The following is a 23788-nucleotide window of genomic DNA, read 5'->3' as shown; positions in this document are numbered from 1 at the left end:
CAACATGCAGCTGAGCATAACACACTTGATTTTAATGGTTCACTACCTGAGCCGTCTGGATCCTTCCCTCCACCACCAGCTTTTCTGAACTGTGCACATGGGAGTTATCCGTACAATACATTCCCCGCTCCCGTAGTTATCCTGGCCTCAATTTACGTAACACACTGTCCCCACAACCTCCGCCCAACAGTTTCCACCCCCTCTGTCCTATCTCCTCTTCCCTATCTCATCTCCCACTCTGTTTATTTGCAGTCCTGTGGCCACGCATCTGTCTGTCTTTCCTTGCTCCTCTCCTATTTTGGTTCCTTTTTCATCACCTGCCTGCCCCACAACCTCCTGATGCTGTGCCTGTTGGCAGTCTAGTCCCTGCACCCTCCACCATATAATGTTCACTCTCTTCCCACCATTGCACTACTATCACTTCCCCTTCCCCACCCCATCCAGATTGCTGCTTGCATCTCACATGATGTTGCATTCTGGCCCGAGATAGTGGAGATGGCAGTCATGTGTGCATGAGGTGTGCTTCAGTGTGTGTGTGGGGGTGGGGGGGGGGGGGAGGCGCGTGCGAGTGCGAGCTGAATGAAAGCTGTAGCCGAAAGCTATATGTGAGTAACTTTTAATCATGCCTGTCTGCAACTTAATGTGTCTTCTTTATTGTAAATAGCAATCTCTCTCTTCCTACTTTGTTGATATTCCTACCTGGAGTTTCCATTGTTTGATTTCCTGTACACAAGTACGTTTGTAATATACTCAATGTGAAGGGAGTTTTTAGTAATCAGTGCTGAGAATGCAACTGTTGTGTTGCTCTCTTCCCCCCATCCCGCACTCCCACCCCCACCCCTCCCGTACACCTCTGGGTTGTGGATGGAGCATTACAACAAATCACATTGCCTGCCTATTACTCTTGCATTGCTTACCTAAAACCAGCTGTCTGCACACCCATTTACCGTGTGTATTACCCTGTATCCTATTCTTAACTTTACCAGTCTGGGGAACAAGCTACCTAATCAGTTGGCAGATGTGGCAAACAAGATGAAAACTTGTAGATGAGGAAACTGGGATCGAACTTGCAGTTAACACTACACCTTCAACTCTTGAACGCTTGTAATAAAGAACAATATTATGAAAAGGAAAGTTGCTACTCATCATATAGTGGAGATGCTGAGTCGCAGATAGGCACAACAAAAAGACTCACAATTAAAGCTTTCGCCTGTTAAGGCGTTTGTCAACAAACAATAGACCGCGCACACACACACACACACACACACACACACACACACACACACACACAAATGCAAACGCTACTGGCACACGACTGCGTCTCAGGCAACGCTTGTAATGAAGAACAATATTATGAAAAGGAAAGTTGCTACTCATCATATAGTGGAGATGCTGAGTCGCAGATAGGCACAACAAAAAGACTCACAATTAAAGCTTTCGCCTGTTAAGGCGTTTGTCAACAAACAATAGACCGCGCACACACACACACACACACACAAATGCGAACGCTACTCGCACACGACTGCGTCTCAGGCAACTGAAACCGCACAGCGAGCAGCAGCACCAGTGCATGATGGGAGTGGTGACTGGGTGGGGATAAGGAGGAGGCTGGGGTGGAGATCGTGGGGATGGTGGACAATGAAGTGCTGCAAATTAGACAGAGAGCGGGGGGGGGGGGGGGGGGGGCGAAAAAGAGAGAGAGGGTGTGATGGTGGAATGACGGTTGTGTAGTGCTGGAATGGGAACAACGAAGGGGCTGGATGGGTGAGGACAGTGACTAACGAGGGTTGAGGCCAGGAGGGTTACAGGAACACGGGATGTATGGCAGGGAAAGTTCCCGCCTGCGCAATTCAGAAAAGCTGGTGTTAGTGGGAAGGAGCCATATGGCACAGGCTGTGAAGCAGTCATTGAAATAAGAGATATCATGTTTGTTAGTGTGTTTAGCAACAGGGCGGCCTACTTGTTTCTTGGCCACAGTTTGTCGCTGGTCATTCATGCAGACAGACAAGTTGTTGGTTGTCATGTCTACATAGAATGCAGCACAGTGGTTACAGCTTAGCTTGTAGATTACATGACTGGTTTCACAGGTAGCCCTGCTTTTGATGGGATATGTGATGTTACCCCCCCCCCCCCCCCCCCCCCCCCCCCCCATGAACCATGGACCTTGCCGTTGGTGGGGAGGCTTGCGTGCCTCAACGATACAGATAGCCGTACCATAGGTGCAACCACAACGGAGGTGTATCTGTTGAGAGGCCAGACAAATGTGTGGTTCCTGAAGAGGGGCAGCAGCCTTTTCAGTAGTTGCAGGGGCCACAGTCTGGATGATTGACTGATCTGGCCTTGTAACATTAACCAAGACGGCCTTGCTGTTGTGGTACTGCGAACGGCTGAAAGCAAGGGGAAACTACAGCCGTAATTTTTCCCGAAGGCATGCAGCTTTACTGTCTGGTTAAATGATGATGGCGTCCTCTTGGGTAAAATATTCCGGAGGTAAAATAGTCCCCCATTCGGATCTCCGGGCGGGGACTACTCAAGAGGACGTCGTTATCAGGAGAAAGAAAACTGGCATTCTACGGATCGGAGCGTGGAATGTCAGATCCCTTAATCAGGCAGGTAGGTTAGAAAATTTAAAAAGGGAAATGAATAGGTTAAAGTTAGATATAGTGGGAATTAGTGAAGTTCGGTGGCAGGAGGAACAAGACTTTTGGTCAGGTGAATACAGGGTTATAAATACAAAATGAAATAGGGGTAATGCAGGAGTAGGTTTAATAATGAATAAAAAAGTAGGAGTGCGGGTAAGCTACTACAAACAGCGTAGTGAACGCATTATTGTGGCCAAGATAGATACGAAGCCCATGCCTACTACAGTAGTAAAACTTTATATGCCAACTAGCTCTGCAGATGACCAAGAAATTGAAGAAATGTATGATGAGATAAAAGAACTTATTCAGATAGTGAAGGGAGACGAAAATTTAATAGTCATGGTTGATGAACTCAATGGTAGGAAAAGGAAGAGAAGGAAATGTAGTAGGTGAATATGGATTGGGGGGAAGAATTGAAAGGGGAAGCCGCCTGGTAGAATTTTGTACAGAGCATAACTTAATAATAGCTAACACTTGGTTCAAGAATCATAAAAGAAGATTGTATACATGGAAGAAGCCTGGAGATACTGACAGATTTAAGATAGATTATATAATGGTAAGACAGAGATTTAGGAACCAGGTTTTAAATTGTAAGACATTTCCAGGGGCAGATGTGGATTCTGACCACAATCTATTGGTTATGAACTGCAGATTGAAACTGAAGAAACTGCAAAAAGGCAGGAATTTAAGGAGATGGGACCTGGATAAACTGAAAGAACCAGAGGTTGTAGAGAGTTTCAGGGAGAGCATAAGGGAACAATTGACAGGAATTGGGGAAAGAAATACAGTAGAAGACGAATGGGTAGCTCTGAGGGATGAAGTAGTGAAGGCAGCAGAGGATCAAGTAGGTAAAAAGATGAGGGCTAGTAGAAATCCTTGGGTAACAGAAGAAATATTGAATTTAATTGCTGAAAGGAGAAAATATAAAAATGCAGTAAATGAAGCAGGCAAAAAGGAATACAAACGCCTCAAAAATGAGATCGACAGGAAGTGCAAAATGGCTAAGCAGGCATGGCTAGAGGACAAATGTAAGGATGTAGAGGCTTATCTCACTAGAGGTAAGATAGATACAGCCTACAGGAAAATTAAAGAAACCTTTGGAGAAAAGAGAGCCACTTGTATGAATATCAAGAGCTCAGATGGAAACCCAGTTCTAAGCAAAGAGGAGAAAGCAGAAAGGTGGAAGGAGTATATAGAGGGTCTATACAAGGGCGATGTACTTGAGGACAATATTATTGAAATGGAAGAGGATGTAGATGAAGATGAAATGGGAGATTCGATACTGCGTGAAGAGTTTGACAGAGCACTGAAAGACCTAAGTCGGAACAAGGCCCCGGGAGTAGACAACATTCCATTAGAACTGCTGACGGCCTTGGGAGAGCCAGTCCTGACAAAACTCTACCATCTGGTGAGCAAGATGTACGAGACAGGCGAAATACCCTCAGACTTCAAGAAGAATATAATAATTCCAATCCCAAAGAAAGCAGGTGTTGACAAATGCGAAAATTACCGAACTATCAGTTTAATAAGTCACAGCTGCAAAATACCAACACGAATTCTTTACAGACAAATGGAAAAACTGGTAGAAGCCGACCTCGGGGAAGATCAGTTTGGATTCCGCAGAAATATTGGAACACGTGAGGCAATACTGACCTTACGAGTTATCTTAGAAGAGAGATTAAGGAAAGGCAAACCTACATTTCTAGCATTTGTAGACTTAGAGAAAGCTTTTGACAATGTTGACTGGAATACTCTCTTTCAAATTCTGAAGGTGGCAGGTGTGAAATACAGGGAGCGAAAGGCTATTTACAATTTGGACAGAAACCAGATGGCAGATATAAGAGGCGAGGGGCATGAAAGGGAAGCAGTGGTTGGGAAGGGAGTGAGACAGGGTTGTAGCCTATCCCCGATGTTATTCAATCTGTATATTGAGCAAGCAGTAAAGGAAACAAAAGAAAAATTTGGAGTAGGTATTAAAATCCATGGAGAAGAAATAAAAACTTTGAGGTTCGCCGATGACATTGTAATTCTGTCATAGACAGCAAAGGACTTGGAAGAGCAGTTGAACGGAATGGACAGTGTCTTGAAAGGAGGATATAAGACGAACATCAACAAAAGCAAAACGAGGATAGTGGAATGTAGTCGAATTAAGTCGGGTGATGCTGAGGGAATTAGATTAGGAAATGAGACACTTAAAGTAGTAAAGGAGTTTTGCTATTTGGGGAGCAAAATAACTGATGATGGTCGAAGTAGAGAGGATTTAAAATGTAGACTGGCAATGGCAAGGAAAGCGTTTCTGAAGAAGAGAAATTTGTTAACATCGAGTATAGATTTAAGTTTCAGGAAGTCGTTTCTGAAAGTATTTGTATGGAGTGTAGCCATGTATGGAAGTGAAACATGGACAATAAATAGTTTGGACAAGTAGAGAATAGAAGCTTTCGAACTGTGGTGCTACAGAAGAATGTTGAAGATTAGGTGGGTAGATCACGTAACTAATGAGGAGGTATTGAATAGAATTGGGGAGAAGAGGAGCTTGTGGCACAACTTGACTAGAAGAAGGGATTGGTTGGTAGGACATGTCCTGAGGCATCAAGGGATCACAAATTTAGCATTGGAGGGCAGCGTGGAGGGTAAAAATTGTAGAGGGACACCAAGGGATGAATACACTAAGCAGATTCAGAAGGATGTAGGTTGCATTAGGTACTGGGAGATGAAGGAGCTTGCACAGGATAGATTAGCATGGAGAGCTGCATCAAAGCAGTCTCAGGACTGAAGACCACAACAACAACATGTGATGTTAGTGATGGGACTAGAGTATGTGGCAGTTGTTGGAGGATGTATGGGACAGGTATTGCATCTAGGCCTATTACAGGGGTTTGAGCCATGAGATACGGGACTGGGACCAGGGGTTGTGTAAGGATGAACAAGTATATTGTGTAGGTTTGGTGGATGGCAGACAACCACTGTGGGAGGGGTGGGAAGGATAGTGGACAGGACATTTCTCATTTTTGGGCAGAACGAGAGGCAATCGAAATACTGACGGAAAATGCTCCAGTCCTGGGTGGTACTCAGTTAAGAGGGGAATGCTCCTCTGTGGCCAGACGGTGGGATTTCGGGAGGTGGTGGGAGACTGGAAGCATAAGCCACGGGAGATTTATTTTTGAACAAGGTTGGGAGGATAATCACGATCAGTGAAGGCTTCAGTGAGACCCTCGGTATATTTTTAGAGGGTGCCCTGCCCATCACTATTGATGCCACCTCCCTATACACCAACATTTTTAAAGACCACGGCCTTACCGCTGTTGAACACTATCTTTCCTAATGCTCGGCGGATTCTAAACCAACAACCTCCTTCCTAGTCACCATGACCAACTATACCCTCACCCAATATTGCTCCTCTTTTGAAGGCATTAACTAAAAACAAATTCGGGGTACGGCTATGGGCACCCACATTGCATCATTCTATGCCAACCTATTCAAGGGCTGTCTAGAGGAATGCTTCCTAAAAACACAGAATCCTAAACCCCTCACCTGGTTCAGATTCATTGATGACATCTCTTGTATCTGGATCAAAGGTGAGGATAACCTATCCACATTTCTCCAGGACCCCAACAACTTCTCCCCCATTTGCTTCACCTGGTCCTACTCAACCCAACAAGCCACCTTCCTAGATGTTGACCTCCATATTAAAGATGGCTACATCAGTACCTCCACCTGTATCAGAACTACTAACCACCAGCAATATCTCCACTTCGACAGCTGCCACCCGTTCCATACTAAGAAGTCCCTGCCATACAGCCTAGCCATCCATGGGCGTCGCATCTGCAGTGACGAGCAGTCCCTCTGAAAATGTACCGAGGAACTCGCTGAAGCCTTCTTTGACCATAATTATCCTCCCAACCTTGTACAAAAACAAATCTCCCGTGCCTTATGCTTCCAGTCTCCTACCTCCTCCCAAAGTCCCACCGTCGGGCCACATACAGGGATTCTCCCTCGTAACTCAGTACCACACAGGACTGGAGCAACTGAATGACATTCTCCGCCAGCGTTTCAACTACTTCTCGTAGTACCCTGAAATGAGAAATGTCCTGCCCACAATCATTCCCACCCCTCCCACAGTGGTATTCCGCTGTCCACCGAACCTACACAATATACTCATCCATCCTTACACCACCCCTGCTCCCAATCCCTAATCTCATGGCTCATACCCCTGTAATAGGCCTAGATGCAACACCTGTCCCATACATCCTCCAACAACTGCCACCTACTCCAGTCCCGTCACTAACATCACATATCCCATCAAAAGCAGGGCTACCTGTGAAACCAGTCATGTAATCTACAAGCTAAGCTGCAACCTCTGTGCTGCATTATATGTAGACTTGACAACCAACAAGGTGTCTGTCTGTATGAATGATCAGTGACAAACTATGGCCAAGAAACAAGTGGACCACTCTGTTGCTGAACACGCTGCCAAACATGATATCCTTCATTTCATTTGTGCCATATGGATCCTTACCCGCAACACAAGCCTTTCTGAATTGCACAGGTGGGAACTTTCCCTGCAATACATTCTACATTCCTGTAACCCTTCTGGCCTCAACCTTTGTCAGCGACTGTCCTCGCCCATCCAGCCTCTTCCCTGTTCCCACTCCAACACTACACAGCCGTCATTCCAAAATCACACCCAGTCTTTTATTTCTCTTTTTTTTCCGCTACCCCCTCCCCACCTCTCCCCTGCCTTTCGTCTAACCTGCAGCACTTCATTGTCCACCGCCCCACCATACTGAGCTGTTCTCTCCTTCCTCTGGCGCATCACCAGAGGGGGTCACAGTGATTAGCGTGCCATCACTGGCGGCTTTTGGAGAGAGAGGACGTACTAGCGTACGGGCAGTTTGTGGCAGGTGGCCCTTACGGGCAGCCACGTTTCGCGAGCAGGATTGTATCATACGGTGAGCTGTTTTGAGGTGGGAAGCCATGCCCTGTCGTGTTTCGGCTGCGACTCATCCAGAAGGGTGGTGAGGCAATATGCCTGGAGGCATGATGTTCTGCCGTTTGCATTACCAAGTACCCGGCTTGTGGTATGATTGCTCTTTCCCTATGTATTGTGCCCCCTCCTGCTTAACAAGGGGGTCATTCCATGTCAAGTCCCCCAGGCCTTGACGCCAACCATGTCAAATTTTGATGAAACTTGGTACAATTACTTCTTTTACCATCCTGAAAGCACTTGTAAAATTTTTTTGCTCTATCTCTTATAGGTTTTTAATAAATTTTTAAAGGTTTTAGATTTGGCGTTGTTTCAGCAGTCGGAAATCGTAACTTAAACGTGTCCTCACAACTAAAAACATTTGTATATTAAAGAATACTCAAGATATCAGTATGAAATTTTGGAATAAGTTTGTGTATTATATCTAAATGTTAAAAAAATTTACCGTAAAGATATATTAAAATCTTCCAAATGAAAAAAACTTACAAGCTTTTTTTTAAAAAAAAAGCTAACGGATGTTTAGTTTTACAAAAACTGCACTATCTAGAGTCTCAGACCTGATAGAAAGCTCAAATTTGTTTTAAAATACTTCTAATTGTATAGGCTAGTAGATAAAAGAAAAATTATGTTGGCTTTTTAACCTGTGTAATAGTTATCTAATTTTTTAAATAATATTAATTATATTTTAAAAATAAAAAGTACCAAGTGACTTAGACACCAAAAATATGTTTTTGTCTTCTTGAAGTAACAATGTACGCTTGGCTTTTGTTTTGTTACTCCTGTGTTTTGAACTAAAAAATTATTGCTGTGTTAAATAGTGCTTGGATAGTATTTTATTAAGTTTATTCGAACTTTCAGTAAGTACTGTTACTTAGTTTACAGAGATTCTTTTCCGATATCCTATAAAAGTAACCAGAACAGTAATCAGACCAAAAGTGAAATCAGTATGTCAGATATTCAAACCTGTAGCGTAGGGTTATTTAAAAAATCTGACTGTTTCCAAACAACCTACACACCTTTAAAAAAGTTACAACTGGTATCTGAATTGAGTGAGGAAAAAGATTTGATCCACTTACGATCTGGAATTAATCTGTGTGAATTTAAGAATATATGTTCACGCCACAGCTACTACTTTTTAAATGTTTTTGAAAAGTATCAAACAACATGTGTAGACCCACTGAAAAAACACAAAAAGCCCATCAAAAAATCATTGAGAAGTGTAGGCTTGGATCTTTCTAAACAATTGCTGACAAAAAATATTAGCATAAAACCTGGACAAAAGCTTTGCTCAACATGCCGTAACTTTTGTGAGGAAAAATTAAGAGTTGAAGTCAATGAAAGTGAAACAGATGATGAAGTCATGGTTGAATTAGAATCATTGGAATCCAGAAATGAATCCCTCGTACAAACAAACATTGCTCTTGATAATTTAGGTTTAACACCGATAAAGCTTCATGGCTTGTCAGAACAAAGTAAAGGGTCTTATTTTAAAAGGAAGGTTAGCAGTATTGAAAAGACTGCAAAAAAGCCGGTTTCAAAAGCATTAAAATATGATGCATCAAGTTCTGATGATGACGAAGAAGATACAAGTGTGGTTGAGAAAACAAAGGATTTTGATGTAATGATTTCTCTTATGAAAGAGAAGATTTCATCTGTTGGGAGGTCTAGAAAAATCCAGATTCTGACCTTGGCTCCAGATTCTTGGACTCGAAATAAAGTGATGAAAGAATTTAATATAAGTGAGTACATGGTGCGACAAGCTAGAAAGCTAAAATCTGAAAAGGGTATTTTGGAAACTCCTGGTCCAAAAAAAGGTAAAACTCTTTCTGAAAATACAGTAAGACTTTTTATGAAAAGGATGAAAGTTCCAGAGTGCTACCTGCAACAAAAGACAAAGTAAGTGTTCAAAACAATGTGTACATGCAAAAAAGACTCATTTTGTGTAACTGGAGAGAACTCTATTATTCTTTCAAATGGGAGAATCCCGAGGTAGAAGTAGGATTTTCAAAATTTTGTTTCTTGGGACCTAAATGGTGTATCCTTGCTGGTGCTGCAGGCACACACACTGTATGTGTATGCAGTATCCACCAGATTGTTAAACTATTACTGGATGCTGTGAAAATTGAAGAATCTTATAAAGACCTAATTAAGATGCTTGTGTGCAACACGGAAAACCAAAACTGCATGCTACATCATTGCGACAGCTGTCCTGCAAATACTGCACTAACTGAGTATTTAACTGAAAAACTAAGTGAAGATTATGATTTAGGAGAAGAAATTGTAATCAGTCAGTGGGTTAACACAGACAGGGCAGAAATGATCAAACAGTCTATCAGTGTTGAAGACTACATTTCTTTATTGGTTAGGTTATTGGAAAAACTCACCCCGCACTCGGTTATAGCAAACTCCCAATCAGCAGCCTTTAAAAGATTGAAAGAAGACCCATCACCCAAAACAGCAATTATTGTGATGGATTTCAGTGAAAATTATTCCTTTGTTATACAAAATGAGATCCAAAGTTACCACTGGAATAGAGGTGGTTGTACTCTACACCCAGTTGGAGTTTTTCTAAGAAATGAGAAAAACAATGTTTTTGTTTCCAACCACTGTTTTATTAGTGACGACCAAGAACATGACACTGGTTTTGTTAACTTTGTACAAAAAGAAATTACAAAGTGGCTGTCATTACATCATACTGACATTGACTCAGTTCACTACTTTACAGATGGTTGTGCTGGGCAGTACAAAAATAGAAACAGTTTTAAAAATTTGACTGAACACTTGAGAGACTTTAATTTGAAGGCCCAACACACTTTTTTTTGCAACAAGTCATGAGAAGTCAATTTGTGATGGCCTAGGAGGAACTATTAAAAGAATTTTAAGGAAAGCCAGTCTACAGCTTTCAGACGAAGAACAAATAATGACAGCAATCAATGTGTACAAGTTTTGTGAAAAAAACATTGAAAACATTAATTTTCACTTTATTGACAAAAAAGAAGCTGATTTGCTACGGTTAAAACTAGAAAAACGTTTTTCAGCAACCTGAACCATTCCTGGAACAAGAAGTTTTCATAACTTTAAACCACTTCCAACAAACAACCTTGAAATTGGAAGGACTACAGATAGTGTAAAACCCTCCTTAGTCTTTTCTTTCCATTCTTCTTCTGATTGAGTTTGTGTTGAACCATCCATAAATAGCTATGTGGCTGCAAATTATGATTGTAACTGGTACTTTGGACTGGTAAAAACAATATTCAATGATGAAAAAGATGCAGAAATTCTATTTCTACATCCTTCAGGACCAGCTGCATCATTTTATTGGCCTGAAAGAGAAGATTCTTGCATAGTGCCTTTGGAGCACATAGTCTGTGTAGTAGATGCACCTCAATCAAGCGGCACTGGAAGAATGTATTACTTCAAAACAGACTGTATCAAAAGAACTGAAAGCTCTTGGATGAAGTGGAAAAACAGTTTGAATCAGCATTAATGTTTATTAAAAAGACAAAATTACTCAAAAAATTCAATGTTTCAAGCAATCAGTTGGGTTATACATAAGTGTCATAAGTACACTATCTTTGTACATAATTCTAATGTAATCTACTATAATTAATAAACATGTTAAAAAGCCATCATTATTTTTGTTTTATCAAGTAGCCTATATGTTTAAGAGTAAATTAAAACAAATTTGAGCATTCTATCAGGTCTGAGACTCTAGATATTGCAATTCTTATAAAACAAAACATCCGTTAAGAAAAAAGAAAAAAAATACATATATTTTTTTTCATAGAAAATATTAATATATTTTAATAGTATCATTTTTATCTTCAAATATGTATAATAAATAAACTTGCTGCAAAAATTCATGATGTTGTCTAAAAGAGTTTTTAAGATAAGCAATTTTAAAGTTTTGAATACAAATTAAATTTACCATTTCCGAAGGTTCGGAAAACGCAAAACATAAAAACTTTAAAAATTTATTAAAAAAAAACTATAAGAGATACAGCAAAATAAATTTGCAGGTGTTGTCAGGATGGTATTAGAACCATTTGAGCCAAATTTCATGAAAATCTGAGGAGGTGGGTGTAAAATTTTTTATTGGGTGATTTGATATGGAATGACCCAAGGACGTGGTGGTTTAAACTGTGGCTGTTGGTATTCAAAGTTGCCTCACGCAGATTAGACTCTTGGTTGCTAGTAGCTGCCGGTTGTTTGCTATTTATTTTTCTGCCCGCAAGGCTGCACCAGCGAGATTACCTCCTGGTAGAGCGACACTCACCGTTTGACAGTTTGAATCTGCCTATGTGTGTGTGGGGGGGGGGGGGGGGGCGCTTACGTGCGCACGTGTTCGTGTGTGTGCGGTTTACCTGGTAGCTTACGGCCATCAGCTGTAGTATTCTGGGCCTGTTACTTGGTGAATTACATTTTTTTCTAGTTTTATGTACATACGTACTGTTTAAATCTTTTAATATATATTTGGTCGTAACAGGTCTGAGAATTAACCTATCGTCATTGAGAATTGTGCCCCGGTTCTTGGTTTGATTGCGTAGTGACCGTAATTTCGGTATATCCTTTTGTATACATTCTTCTGAATTAATGTTTGGTAGACAAGAAACATCTGTATTTATGATCATTGTAGGGCCGACATTGGTTTCCAATGTTCCGCACCCAACTGTGATCTTGTACCCTGTACCTTCGATGCGTATTTGGGTTGAGAGAGTTGCCTATTCTGAGGCGCGGCACTCGCTATCTCTGCCGGAGCCTGTATTGCTCGATTTCCCGGAACTTGGCCTAGCCATCCCACTCCCATTCCTACTTAACTTGAGTAGGACCATATCGCATACTATCCCTCCCCACCCCAGCCTCCTCCTTACCCCCACCCAGTCGCCTCCCATCGTGCACTGGTGCTGCTGCTCGAAGTGTGGTTTCAGTTGCATGAGACTACAGGTGTGTGTGTGTGTGTGTGTGTGTGTGTGTGTGTGTGTGTGTGTGTGTGTGTGTGTGTGTGTGTGTGTCATCTATTGTTGACGAAGGCTTTAGCAGCCGAAAGCTTTAATTTTGACTCATTTTGTTGTGCTTATCTGCGACTCAGCATCTCACTATATGATGAGCAGCAAGTTTCCTTTTCATAATATTGTTACATTCCATCATGGATTTTCCATTATTTGTAATAAGGAACAATGTGTCATGCTCTCTATGCGCAGTGAAAGAGACCATGCCTGCATGATGATCTCACCTTCACCATTGCCAAAGGTAATGTACTGTCCATTGCCAGCTCTATTGCAGCTTCACCTGGATGGTTTGTGGGCACATCCTTGGTCAAGAGCACCAACCCCATTGTCGTCAGGGCACCCTTCTGTTTGCTGGCCCATGTCCTTTGCATGCTCCACCTTTCCTGATTTGTGGCAAACACTGAAGCTTTAAGAGTCACTTTCTTTGCTGTTAGGTAAGAACATTTTACCTGATAGAGTAGTTTATTTATCCTAATTTTAAGTTTGTCACTGTGATCTCATTACCTCTTTTTACATTTCTATAGCCTGAGCATTCAGCCAGTATTCTACAGCGACTGGGGGCTTCCAGTCGGGTGCTGAAGTTGTCCTTGCAAAGCGCAGGCTGCCTCTGGCCACTGCACCTGACCCACCTCACTGCATTTTATTACATTTCTGTCTCTGTTTTGCGTTTGCTTTACGGCTTATTTGGTTCTACAACTCAAATAAAATTGCTAAAGAGAACTGGCCATCTAGACACTCCTGAACAGTGGTTCTACGTGACTCATGTTCTTTTCAACCTTTTTAGGCTTTTGCACTTTTCCTTTTTCATACTAGTTTGTTATCTACTGTTTTACTATTCTGTGACTTGAACTTTCTGCCCATCTTCTACAGTGACTGCCAGAGCTGACATCTCAGCATAAGATGAGCCCTTGGAATGAGGAGAGGGGTGGTGGTCCCTTCTGGCTGTTTCGGCTATTTTAGGCTAGCTCACCTTCCCCATCTCGCTATACTTTCTAAATTTTTATATATATTTTTTCTTTTGCACTACTTTCTTACCTTGTTGTTCTCAGATAACACTGGAAAAGATCAAAGTGTTTCTGCACCCTTTTTCCCTCATGGAAATCCTCGATTTTGAGGGTTATTCATTAAATAATGTCTCACAATTTTTTCTCCGATCATATTTATTCATAAGAGTTAGAATTTGGTGACAATATCAATCAAGATTTCTTTTATACGTACTTTTATAATACTACGTATTCCCTGTGAGTAAAAGATTTTGTTCTGTGTTTGTAGCCATGTTTTCCCTACACAAATTATGGTCTCATCATCTTCAAAGAAGTTGCCTTGTAGAGAATCTTCAAATGTCCCAAACATGTGGAAGTTAAAGGCTGCCAGTTATGGAGTATAAGGTGGCTGGTAGGTGATGTGATCTCCAGGAAAGTTTTCATGCTCATGTTATTCTTGGAACTGAGTCTTGGCTGCAACCTGAAATTGAAAGCTTCAAACTATTTAGCGAGGCATTTTACTTACATCTGAGGGGCAGATTAGATGCCATAGGAGAAGTGTTCATGGTAGTTGACGAAAATATTATGTCTGTCGAGATTGAAATTGAGTCTAGTTGTGAAGTTATCTAGGTGTGAATAATTGGCCTAAGTGAACTCAAGTTAGTTAATGGATGTTTTCAGCAGGCACCCAATTCCACACAAGACAGTTTTAGAAGTATTCAAAGGAAGACTACACTGAGTGGCGCAGGAACACCCAGATCACTCAATATTAGTTGGAGGTGACTTTAACGTTTTGAGCGTAGACTAGGATGTCTATGGATACATTGCAGGTGGCATGGATAGAAATTATTCTGAAGAACTTTCCATCATGTTTTCTGAAAACTTTCTTGAGCAGCTGTTTCAACAGTCTACATGCAATGGAAATATTTTAGACCTTGTAGCTACAAACAGGCCTGACCTTATCAACAGTGTCAGCATAGAGGCAGGTATTAGTGATCATTGTGATATACTGACAGTGGTTACTAAAGTTAATAAATTCATCAAGATGGCTATGAGAGTATTTTTGTTGTACACAGTGGATAGACAGCTGTTGGCATTCTACTTTGGACAATGAATATACCTCATTAAGTTCCAATATGATGGACGTAGAGGAATTACAGACAAAATTTGAACTGATTGTAAATCACACTCTGTAGAAGCTTGTGCTAAGTCAGTTTAAGGATAGAAACATGTACTGTGGTTTAATTACAGAAATTGGAAAATGCTGAGAAAGCAGAGATTGTTGCACTGGCGTTTCAAAAAAGAACACGCAAATGTCGGCAGATGAAATTTAGTAGAAATTCTTGTCCATGTAAAAAGCTTGATGTGCGAAGCATACAACTTTAACTGTCGTAGCTTGGCGAAAGATCTTGCCGAGTACCTGAGGAAATTCTGGACCTACATAAAATTGCTAAGTGGGTTGAATGCTTCTACTCAGTCACTCGTTGACCAGTCTGGTGTGGCAACAGAAGACTGAAAAATGAAACCAAAAGTTTTAAATTTTGTGATTAAGAAATCATTTTTGCAGAAGGATCATACAAACATACTGTTTTTCGACCATCACACAGACTTCTGTATGGAAGGGGGAGTAAAAGGCATCCCTGGCATAGAGCAGCAACTGAAAGAGTTGAAAAAAATAACTCTCTCGGTCTGAAGGGAATCCCAATTTAGTTTTACCGGGAGTACTGTGTGCCATTCGCCCTGTACTTTGCTTCTGTTTGATGCAAATTTCACACCCAGTGCAAAGTCCCAAGTGATTGAAAAAAAAGTACAAGTGACTCTTGAATACAAGAAGGGTAAAAGAACGGACCCACAAAATTACAGACCAACTTCCTTAAAATCAGTTTGTTGCAGAATTCTTGAATATATTCCAGGTTTGGATATAATAAGTCTCCTTGAGACTGAAAAGCTTCTGTCCACAAATCAACACAGTTTCAGAAAGCATCACTCGTGCAAAGCTGGGCTTTCCATTTTCTCGTGTGACATCCTGCGAACTAAGAATGAAGGGCTACAGGTGGACTGCATATTCCTAGATTTCAGAAAACAATTTGATATGGTTCCCTGGTGCAGGCTGTTGATGAAAGCTCAAGTATACAGATTATATTTCCAGGTATATGTGTAGCCTGAAGACTTCTTAAGTAGCAGAACCCTGCACATTGTCCTGGACGTGAGAGTTCAATAGAGCAAGAAATTCAAAAGGGAAGTGTGATGGTACCACTTGTATTCTCTCTGTACATAGATGATCTGATGGGCTGGATGAACAGTAATCTGCAACTGTTGGCTGATGATGCTGTGGTATATGGGAAGGTGTCATTGTTAAGTGGACACAAGATGACTTAAATGAAAGTTGTGGTTGGTGTGGTGAATGGCAGCCGACTCCAAATGCAGACAAATTTAAATAAATGCAGACAAGTAGAAAAACCAAACTCGTAATGTACACATACAGCACGTAGTGTGTTGCTAAATTTAGTCACTTTGATTAAATACTTGGCATAATTTTACAAAAAGACAAGAAGTGGAATAAGCACGAAAGAACAGTAGTACAGAAGGCAAATGGTCAACTTGGGTTTATTGGGAGTATTTTACGAAAAGAATAGCTCATCTGTAAGGGAAACCACCTACAGAACATGAGTGAGATCCATTCTCGGGTACTGCTTGAGTGTCTGTCTCGGATCCCCACCATTTTGGATTAAAGGAAGTCAACAAACAGTTCAGAGGCGTACTGTTAAGTCTGATCAACGTACAAGTGTTACAGATATGCTTTGTGAACTCAAATGTAAATTTCTGGAGTGAAGAGGACATTTTTTGCAAAACTCTATCGAGAAAATTTAGAGAACTGGAATTTGAAGCTGACTGCAGGGTCATTCCACAAAAATTGAAGGTTTTGTTACATCTGTAACACTTCCTGTTCCTTTGTTTGGTGGCAAATCAACAGCTCTCATCATCAAACCTGTAATGTATATAGTGTCATTTCTGTTTTTCATTTTCAGTTTAATATTTCAATGTAAATTGTGCAAATGTTGCATCCATAACCATGGAATGACCCTGCAGAATAATTCTACTGCTGCCAACGTAAATTTCACGAAAGGACCACAAAGATAAGCGAAATTAGGGACTGTGTGGAAGCGTATTCCCTCACCTCATTTGCAAGTAGAATAGGAAGTGAAATGACTTAGTAGTAGTAGTAGTAGTAGTAGTAGTACAAATTTCCATCACCATCTGTCATCCACCATACAGTAGCTTGCAGACAATGTATATAGAGTAGATGTATATGTGCATCAGACTGAACTCATCGGAAATGGTTCTCGAATTTATTCAACATCTTTACTTTTGTCAATAAATTAATGGAATTAATGGTTGAGCGTTTTGTCAACATATCTATGACAATGACACCATCACTATCCCAAAAGACTGTTGCTTCGCCAACTGAGGCAGCTGGTCTGAATTCTTCTTTATATGTGATTGCTAGCTGTGCCACTACAGTGACTGCCTTTTTGTTTCTGGCTCAAAGTGATGCAGCCAGCTTTCATCACCTGCATCTTTCCAAGACAGAAAGACCTCTCCATTGGCTGCAGACTGTTCCAGCAGTTCAGATGAAATGGCCCTTCTTCGAATGTTGTCGTCTGCTGTGAGCACTAGAGAACGCACCTTGAACGCATCTTCAAAAACCCAAGAATCTCAATTATTGCATATGCACTTACTTTGCTCATTAGATTAGATTAGATTAGTTTTTCGTTCCATAGATCCGTGCTGAGGCGTGGATGTGGAACGTGTGTGTGTTTTTTTAAAAGCTGAAATAACAATACCAATAGTATGAATATATACAATACATCATTTGTTTCTCTTAAAAAATTTGTCAATGGAGTAGAAGGAGTTGGCCACTAGTAAGTCTTTCAGGCTCCTTTTAAACTGATCTTTATTTGTAACTAAATTTTTTATGTTTACTGGCAAATTATTGAAGATGAGTGTTCCTGAGTAGTGGACCCCTTTTTGAACTAAAGTAAGTGCTTTTAAGTCCTTGTGCAGATCATTTTTGTTCCTGGTATTGTATGTATGAACTGAGCTGTTTGTTGGAAAAAGAGATATATTATTTAGGACAAATTTCATTAATGAGTAAATATACTAAGAGGCAGTAGTTAGTATACCCAGTTCTTTGAAGAGGTTTCTACAGGACGTCCATGAATTTACTCCACAAATAATACGTATTACACACTTTTGGACTCTGAAAACTTTTGTTTGACTTGAAGAGTTACCACAAAATATTATACCATATGACATTATGGAATGAAAGTAGGCAAAGTATGCAATCTTTTTCATTTTTATGTCGCCTATGTCTGCTAACACTCGAATTGCAAATACAGATTTATTAAGGCATTTCTGCAGTTCTGTGGTGTGCTCTTCCCAACTGAATTTATTATCATTGATAGCTGTAGAGCTAATTATCAAGATTTAATGCATCTGGTCTGCGTAAGTAATTGTACCTGCATGATTCACCAGGTGGAATGGCTTGACAGGATGTCCCAATGTGGCCAGTTGTGAAACTTGGTTTCATCACTTCCTGTTGCATTAACCCTCTTTACCAATCACCAACAGTACTCTTTATCATATGCATCATTACCATACAGCGCACACAAAACTTATAAGTGTTCACCATGTTTTCTTTTTCCACAAACAAGAATTCAATGACAGAACATTCCTTGTAATAAATGTCTTACTTATAAGTCATTTTGGTAGTTTACTACTACTCTGCCATGTCTGGAATTATTCAAAACTCTGCACACGTGCAGAAGAAACGTCAGATTTGAAACACCTAAAGAGATGCTTTCATATATAAAGTAGTGACTGTAAAAATAATTGACCTTGCTGTTAGTCTCTTTTAATTGGTCTAATCAATGAACTATTGCCATTAGGAGGCTTTTTGTTATGATTACTGCAGTCTGTTTCTTATCAATTCTGTTACCTTTGGTTGCTTGGCATCCTGCATTTCACCTCTTTTTGTGACAGAAATTCTTTTTGTTTTGTTTATTGAAGAAAATTTCTACATAGGTCAAGGATCCCAGGGAGTTGTCAAAACATATGTAAACACAGGTAGTGGGATTATGAGGATGGAATGATTCAGTCAATGAGCTTAAAAACCACAATCTTTCAAGAATAAAAACTATTTCGTTCCAAAAGCTACCCACGCAAAGTACCTTCTTTTAAGACAATCCCAGCATTTAAAAGAGAAATCTAGATCTGTACCCACCTTCTGGATTAAAAACTGTTGACTTGCAACATAAATTTTACTGTGGGGGAAAAAACCACACACACACAGTATAAAGTATTAAATACCAGACAAATTAGACACTCAACATTGAAAAACAGCTACACTCAAGATGTTAAAACTTATGGACAATGTTATGAAGTAAAAGACTTTCGGCTGCAGCTGCAAGCAGCTTTCAACAAGGTGGCTACTTGCAGCTTGTGGTTGCTGCTTTGTATTTAATCTTTGAAAATGACAGTGTTTTGACATTCCATGTTTTGATTGGGTCACATAATCAAAGTGGAAGGGATATCAGAAGCTGTTGTTAAGAAATCAGATGTGAATTTTTATTGGTTGTCATTTAATCACTCCAGTGGAAGGTGTTGCTGTAGTGGAGTGCTGACTGTGTGGTGGCTGCTGATGCTTTGTATTGCCTGCAGTTGGTTTTAAGGTTGTATGGAGGGGCAGCTCTATTAGCATGGTTAGCCCACCAGCCTACAATAACTAACAACCAAAATGTCGAAAGTCTGTAGCCCTCCTCACCTTCATGGTGAATGACTGTTTAGTTATCTCGACAACCTCCACTCACTTGGTGGTAAATGGTTGCCTAGCTAAAACATGAGCTTTTTTAAACTGTATAGATGTGATCTGATTTAACTTAGGGATTAAACAGCTGTGGTCTTAGCCTCTGTTGCCAGCAACAAAACTAAGTTTATTTTGTCGTATGTCTCCTTGTCATTTTAGTAAAGCCAACCAGTACCCTTAAAGTCCTGTTACTAGGTCTTTGTCAGACACAGTCACTTCAGGAACTAATGACTCAAATATTTTGTCTCTTTTGGCCTCCAGTGCTTCGCATTGGAAGATTAAATGTAGTACCGTTTCATTTTCTACACCACATAGTCTGCACTTAGGGGTTTCTTTCTCTATTCCTATGATGTACAGGTGTTTCTTGAAGTTCCCAGAGCCAGTCATTAAAACTTAAGAGTTTAATATCTCTCCAGTCCATGCTTAGAATTACAAAACTTCTCTTTAAACAATTTCGACACCATCAGTGTGCCTTGTTTTTGTTTTCAGGTTTTAGTCCAGTTCTGCGTGCTGCCTCTTGATCCAACTAGTAGTCTGGATGTTACAGTCACGTTGGTGATAGTTAAGACAAGTTCCGGGTTTTTTTTTTGGACGAGAGGGCGTTCACGTCTTACAGTGTATAAAGCTATTGATAATATAACTATTACGAAGAGCGGAGTAGGTTCACAAGTTATTCTGCATGGTCCTTCAATGTTTTGTGGATGCATATTGAATTTTACACTTACTAATGCTGATGCTAGTGCACATGGTAATGGTTGTGTTACTGTGGCTCTAATACATTGTGGTAAAGTGGAGACTTTTATGAGGGCTGGAGACTTTTAACAGCCGAGAAGTTATTGCTTATCATGCATTTCAGATGTGTGAGGTGTATAACAGAGATCATGGTACATCTTACTATATGTCTACAATGCCGTTGGTTCTTAGGACGAGGAATCATTGTAAAGTAAATGAATCAGTGTCTGTGCCTGTATGAGTTAAAGGTGCACTGAATTGTGCAAAGATTTAAGTTGTAGGTGATGTCGTGCATTATTATAGAAACTGAAGTAAAGCACTATGTTTAACACAGGACACTTTTCAGCTACTTGCTCAAGGACCCGATGAGCAGCAGAAAATATTTCATCCAAGACAAGGTGTCCATTCATGGAGTGCTGCAAAAACCAAATCCTACATGGTCTATGAGTGCACATGTAGAACCATCAAACCACACCACAATAAAATCTGGAGGTGATGTGGATATCATTCTCATCCTACCACCTCACTCACCAGTCCCCCTCCCTCCCTTTCCTTCAACAAAGATGCCAATGATAAAAAAATACTTTAAAATAATGGTAAATCATGAACAAACTGTGACCTCGTCCTGAACCAGACACTGGTCCTAATCTTTTTCCTTACAATTTCTAGTTTACTGAGTTACTCCAGAGGATTTCCCCTTAAAATTATTGCATAAATTAGATGAGGCTGAAAGAATGTAAGCATTGAAAGCACTCAAAACTGTTTGAATTATTGAATTACTGTGGGAGGGTTTCAGACCTGTAAGACTTGACATGCTCTGTTTATCTTACAGTTCATATGCTTGATGTTCAACCCTGTTTACGTATTCTTGCAACCTCCCCTCCCCCCCCCCCCCCTTCCCCCTTGCCCTTTACAGAAAACCTATGTATGTCTGCATTACCGAACCTGGGATCATTGTTGTAGCTTTTGGGGCCACATATATATGGTTAATTGCTGGTCTGGACAACTGTGCTCAAATCTCTGCTTATATTGATGCAGTTTTCACAGTAAGCTTTAACATATACTGTTTAGTCAGTAGTTTTTCGTACTGACGCTTGTCAGTAGTGTTTCTGTTATCAAGAATAATGTGAAGAAAATAAGATGATCTCTTATGAATGATGGATATTTGAATCCAGGAAATATAATCAATCTAGCGCTACTGGGAGCATTTTGATAGAGATCCATCTCATTTCAAAGCAAAATAGGAAGTTATTGCTCTTGGTTGCTCTGCTCTGCTCCAAAAGAAATCTTTTATGATTAATTGGTTGTCAATTCATTTGATCTTTTTAGCACATCTGGATCATCATAATTATGTAACTTTTTAGCATAGAGTTAGTTTTGTAGAATGTTATAAAGAAAAGGAGTATGCCTGTAAGTCATTTCTCTGAATGTATAGTATTTGGTAACTAATTACGTATCCTACTTTTTGTACTGAAATTAAAAGTGAATGTTTTATTGATTTATTAGCATAACATGTGGGTACCACATTTCATGCTTTTAAAATGTGCGTTCATGAGATTCCTAGGTTGGTGTCTTTTTTTTTTTTTCAAAAATATCTTGAGAGGGAAGTATGATAATGGAAAGTACTTGTAGAATAGATTTTTTTTTAAGTAAATTTCCCAACCCACCAAATATTAGATATTTTGAATTGTCAACAGTCTAGTTTATATCCCAATTGACAACTCAGTGCTTCTACTGTTTGATGAATTGTTACCTGTTTATGGAAATAATTAATTAAATTAGTATAAGTAAAGTTTTTAAGCAAGTGAGAGTTATAATCACTGAGAATTGTTTCCAGAAAGAGTTACGACAAACTTTATTACTCAGTGTGACATTTTATTACTTCTTATTTCAGTATTTCATGGAACCATTACAAGAAGCTGATTTTATATCCCCAACATTGTACAACGCTTTATTTGGACATATTCAGATGCTATATAAAGTAAATGGTGAACTCCTGAATGAGTTGAAAATGAATCCAGATTGCATCGCTGAAGCATTTCTCAGACTTGCACCATTTTTCAAGCTATATTCTGTCTATGCTTATGATTACAAGCAGGTGTTATCAATCATGCAGGTAAGATTTCTCATAGATATTTGTGGTATTAATTACTGTTTTCAATACAATATGCATGAAGGTTGGAAGACACACATCTCATTCTGTCTACATTATAAATGTTAACAAGTTATACGTGCACATAATGAGTTGGGCCAAATGGAAAGCAAGTTCTGCAAATCAGCTAGTCCAAGCAGGGTACAGGTGTAACAACCGAGATCATGTAAGAAACAGATTGCCCAATCTCTTGGTCTAGCAGGCAACCCTTGTCAGGGAACGACCACCAGGCAGCGACAGTGTCATATCCGTACTTGTGGTTCCAACCCCTAGATGGCACTCCATTCTGTAAAATATGTGGCAACCTCATCCAAACACATGCAGCGACTAGTCTCTTTCCACTGTTGGCGACTGTGAAGTACAGCTGTTTCTGACATACCATTGCTAGTGGATCAACTCATTGTGCCGAGTGCCTGCGAGTACATCAACTGTGGAAGGAGTAGACAGACAAAAAAATGTTCAGATTTCCCGTCAAAGATAAAGAAAGGTTACAGAAGTGGATTTTAAATTCAGGTAAATTAAAAAATTAGTTATGAGTAAGAATTAATAAAGAGCCCTAAGCATTCAACCCTATCTAAATTTTGTAGATCTTATATTCTGATATAATGTGGCAGCCCTTCCTGTACAAGAATCATATGATATAATTCTTAAATGAAATCTTTGCTGCAATTTGACCATTTTTTAAACTGTTTATTCACTTCACTATCGTGATTTTAGCTGTAGAGGCATTTTTGTGTGCAATGTGAAAACCGAAATCAGTATAAGATATGGGTAGCAAAATGCAAAGCATAGTGTGATAACATTTGGTAAACACAATTTAAGAAGCATTACTTAACAAGACCTTTCTCTTGGTACTTGAAAATGGCTCTAGAGCTGAAACTCCCACAGTGTAATAAATAATTAACAGCCCTCATCAAAATCCTGGTATATACTAGAGTGAACGAGTGTAAAACCTCGTTTACACTGCTGCAAACGAGTATTCAGGTCTGCGCATGTGCGGATATCCCCGGTAATAACTGTGCTGCAGATAAAAAAAATACATCTGTTGCGGATATCTGTGGGTTATCTTTAAACTGGACAAAATAAATTTTTAACATAATTATGGTTTGCCATCTGTGACTTCAGAGTTGACATCGCCAAAATATGCTCGCTTGTATGTTACCGCGTTTGTAGCACCCTTTCAACCACAATTAAAAATTCGTCAGGTACAAAATGTCTTCTAATTAACTGCCTTTCTACTTAAAAATAAGGAACAAATACATTTTGTGCCACTCATATCATTTACGATAAGTTACATGCAAAGTAAAAGAATTTAAATTTGAAATGACTGTCACTGAAATATGTCCAGCCTTAATTCACATCATAACTGAGTGCAGACATCAGCAGACAAAAGTTCAGGCAAAAGTCTTTTGTCGGAGCA

The 23788-nt window shown here is 39.9% G+C and overlaps 1 protein-coding gene across 1 annotated transcript in view; it reads left to right on the top strand.

Annotated features, from left to right (window-relative positions):
* LOC124613253 (putative protein tag-52) overlaps positions 1 to 23788 on the top strand; it is a 153885-nt gene that overhangs the window by 3854 nt on the left and 126243 nt on the right. The window contains exon 3 of the mRNA XM_047141943.1: positions 22111 to 22332. Coding sequence (XP_046997899.1) covers positions 22111 to 22332 — 222 coding nt within the window. The remainder of the gene's footprint in view (positions 1 to 22110; positions 22333 to 23788) is intronic.

This window comes from Schistocerca americana, chromosome 4 (assembly GCF_021461395.2).
Source record: "Schistocerca americana isolate TAMUIC-IGC-003095 chromosome 4, iqSchAmer2.1, whole genome shotgun sequence".
NCBI classification, from domain to species: domain Eukaryota; kingdom Metazoa; phylum Arthropoda; class Insecta; order Orthoptera; family Acrididae; genus Schistocerca; species Schistocerca americana.
The sequence above is the reverse complement of the archived record's forward strand: the minus strand, read 5'-3'. Positions and strand labels throughout refer to the sequence as shown.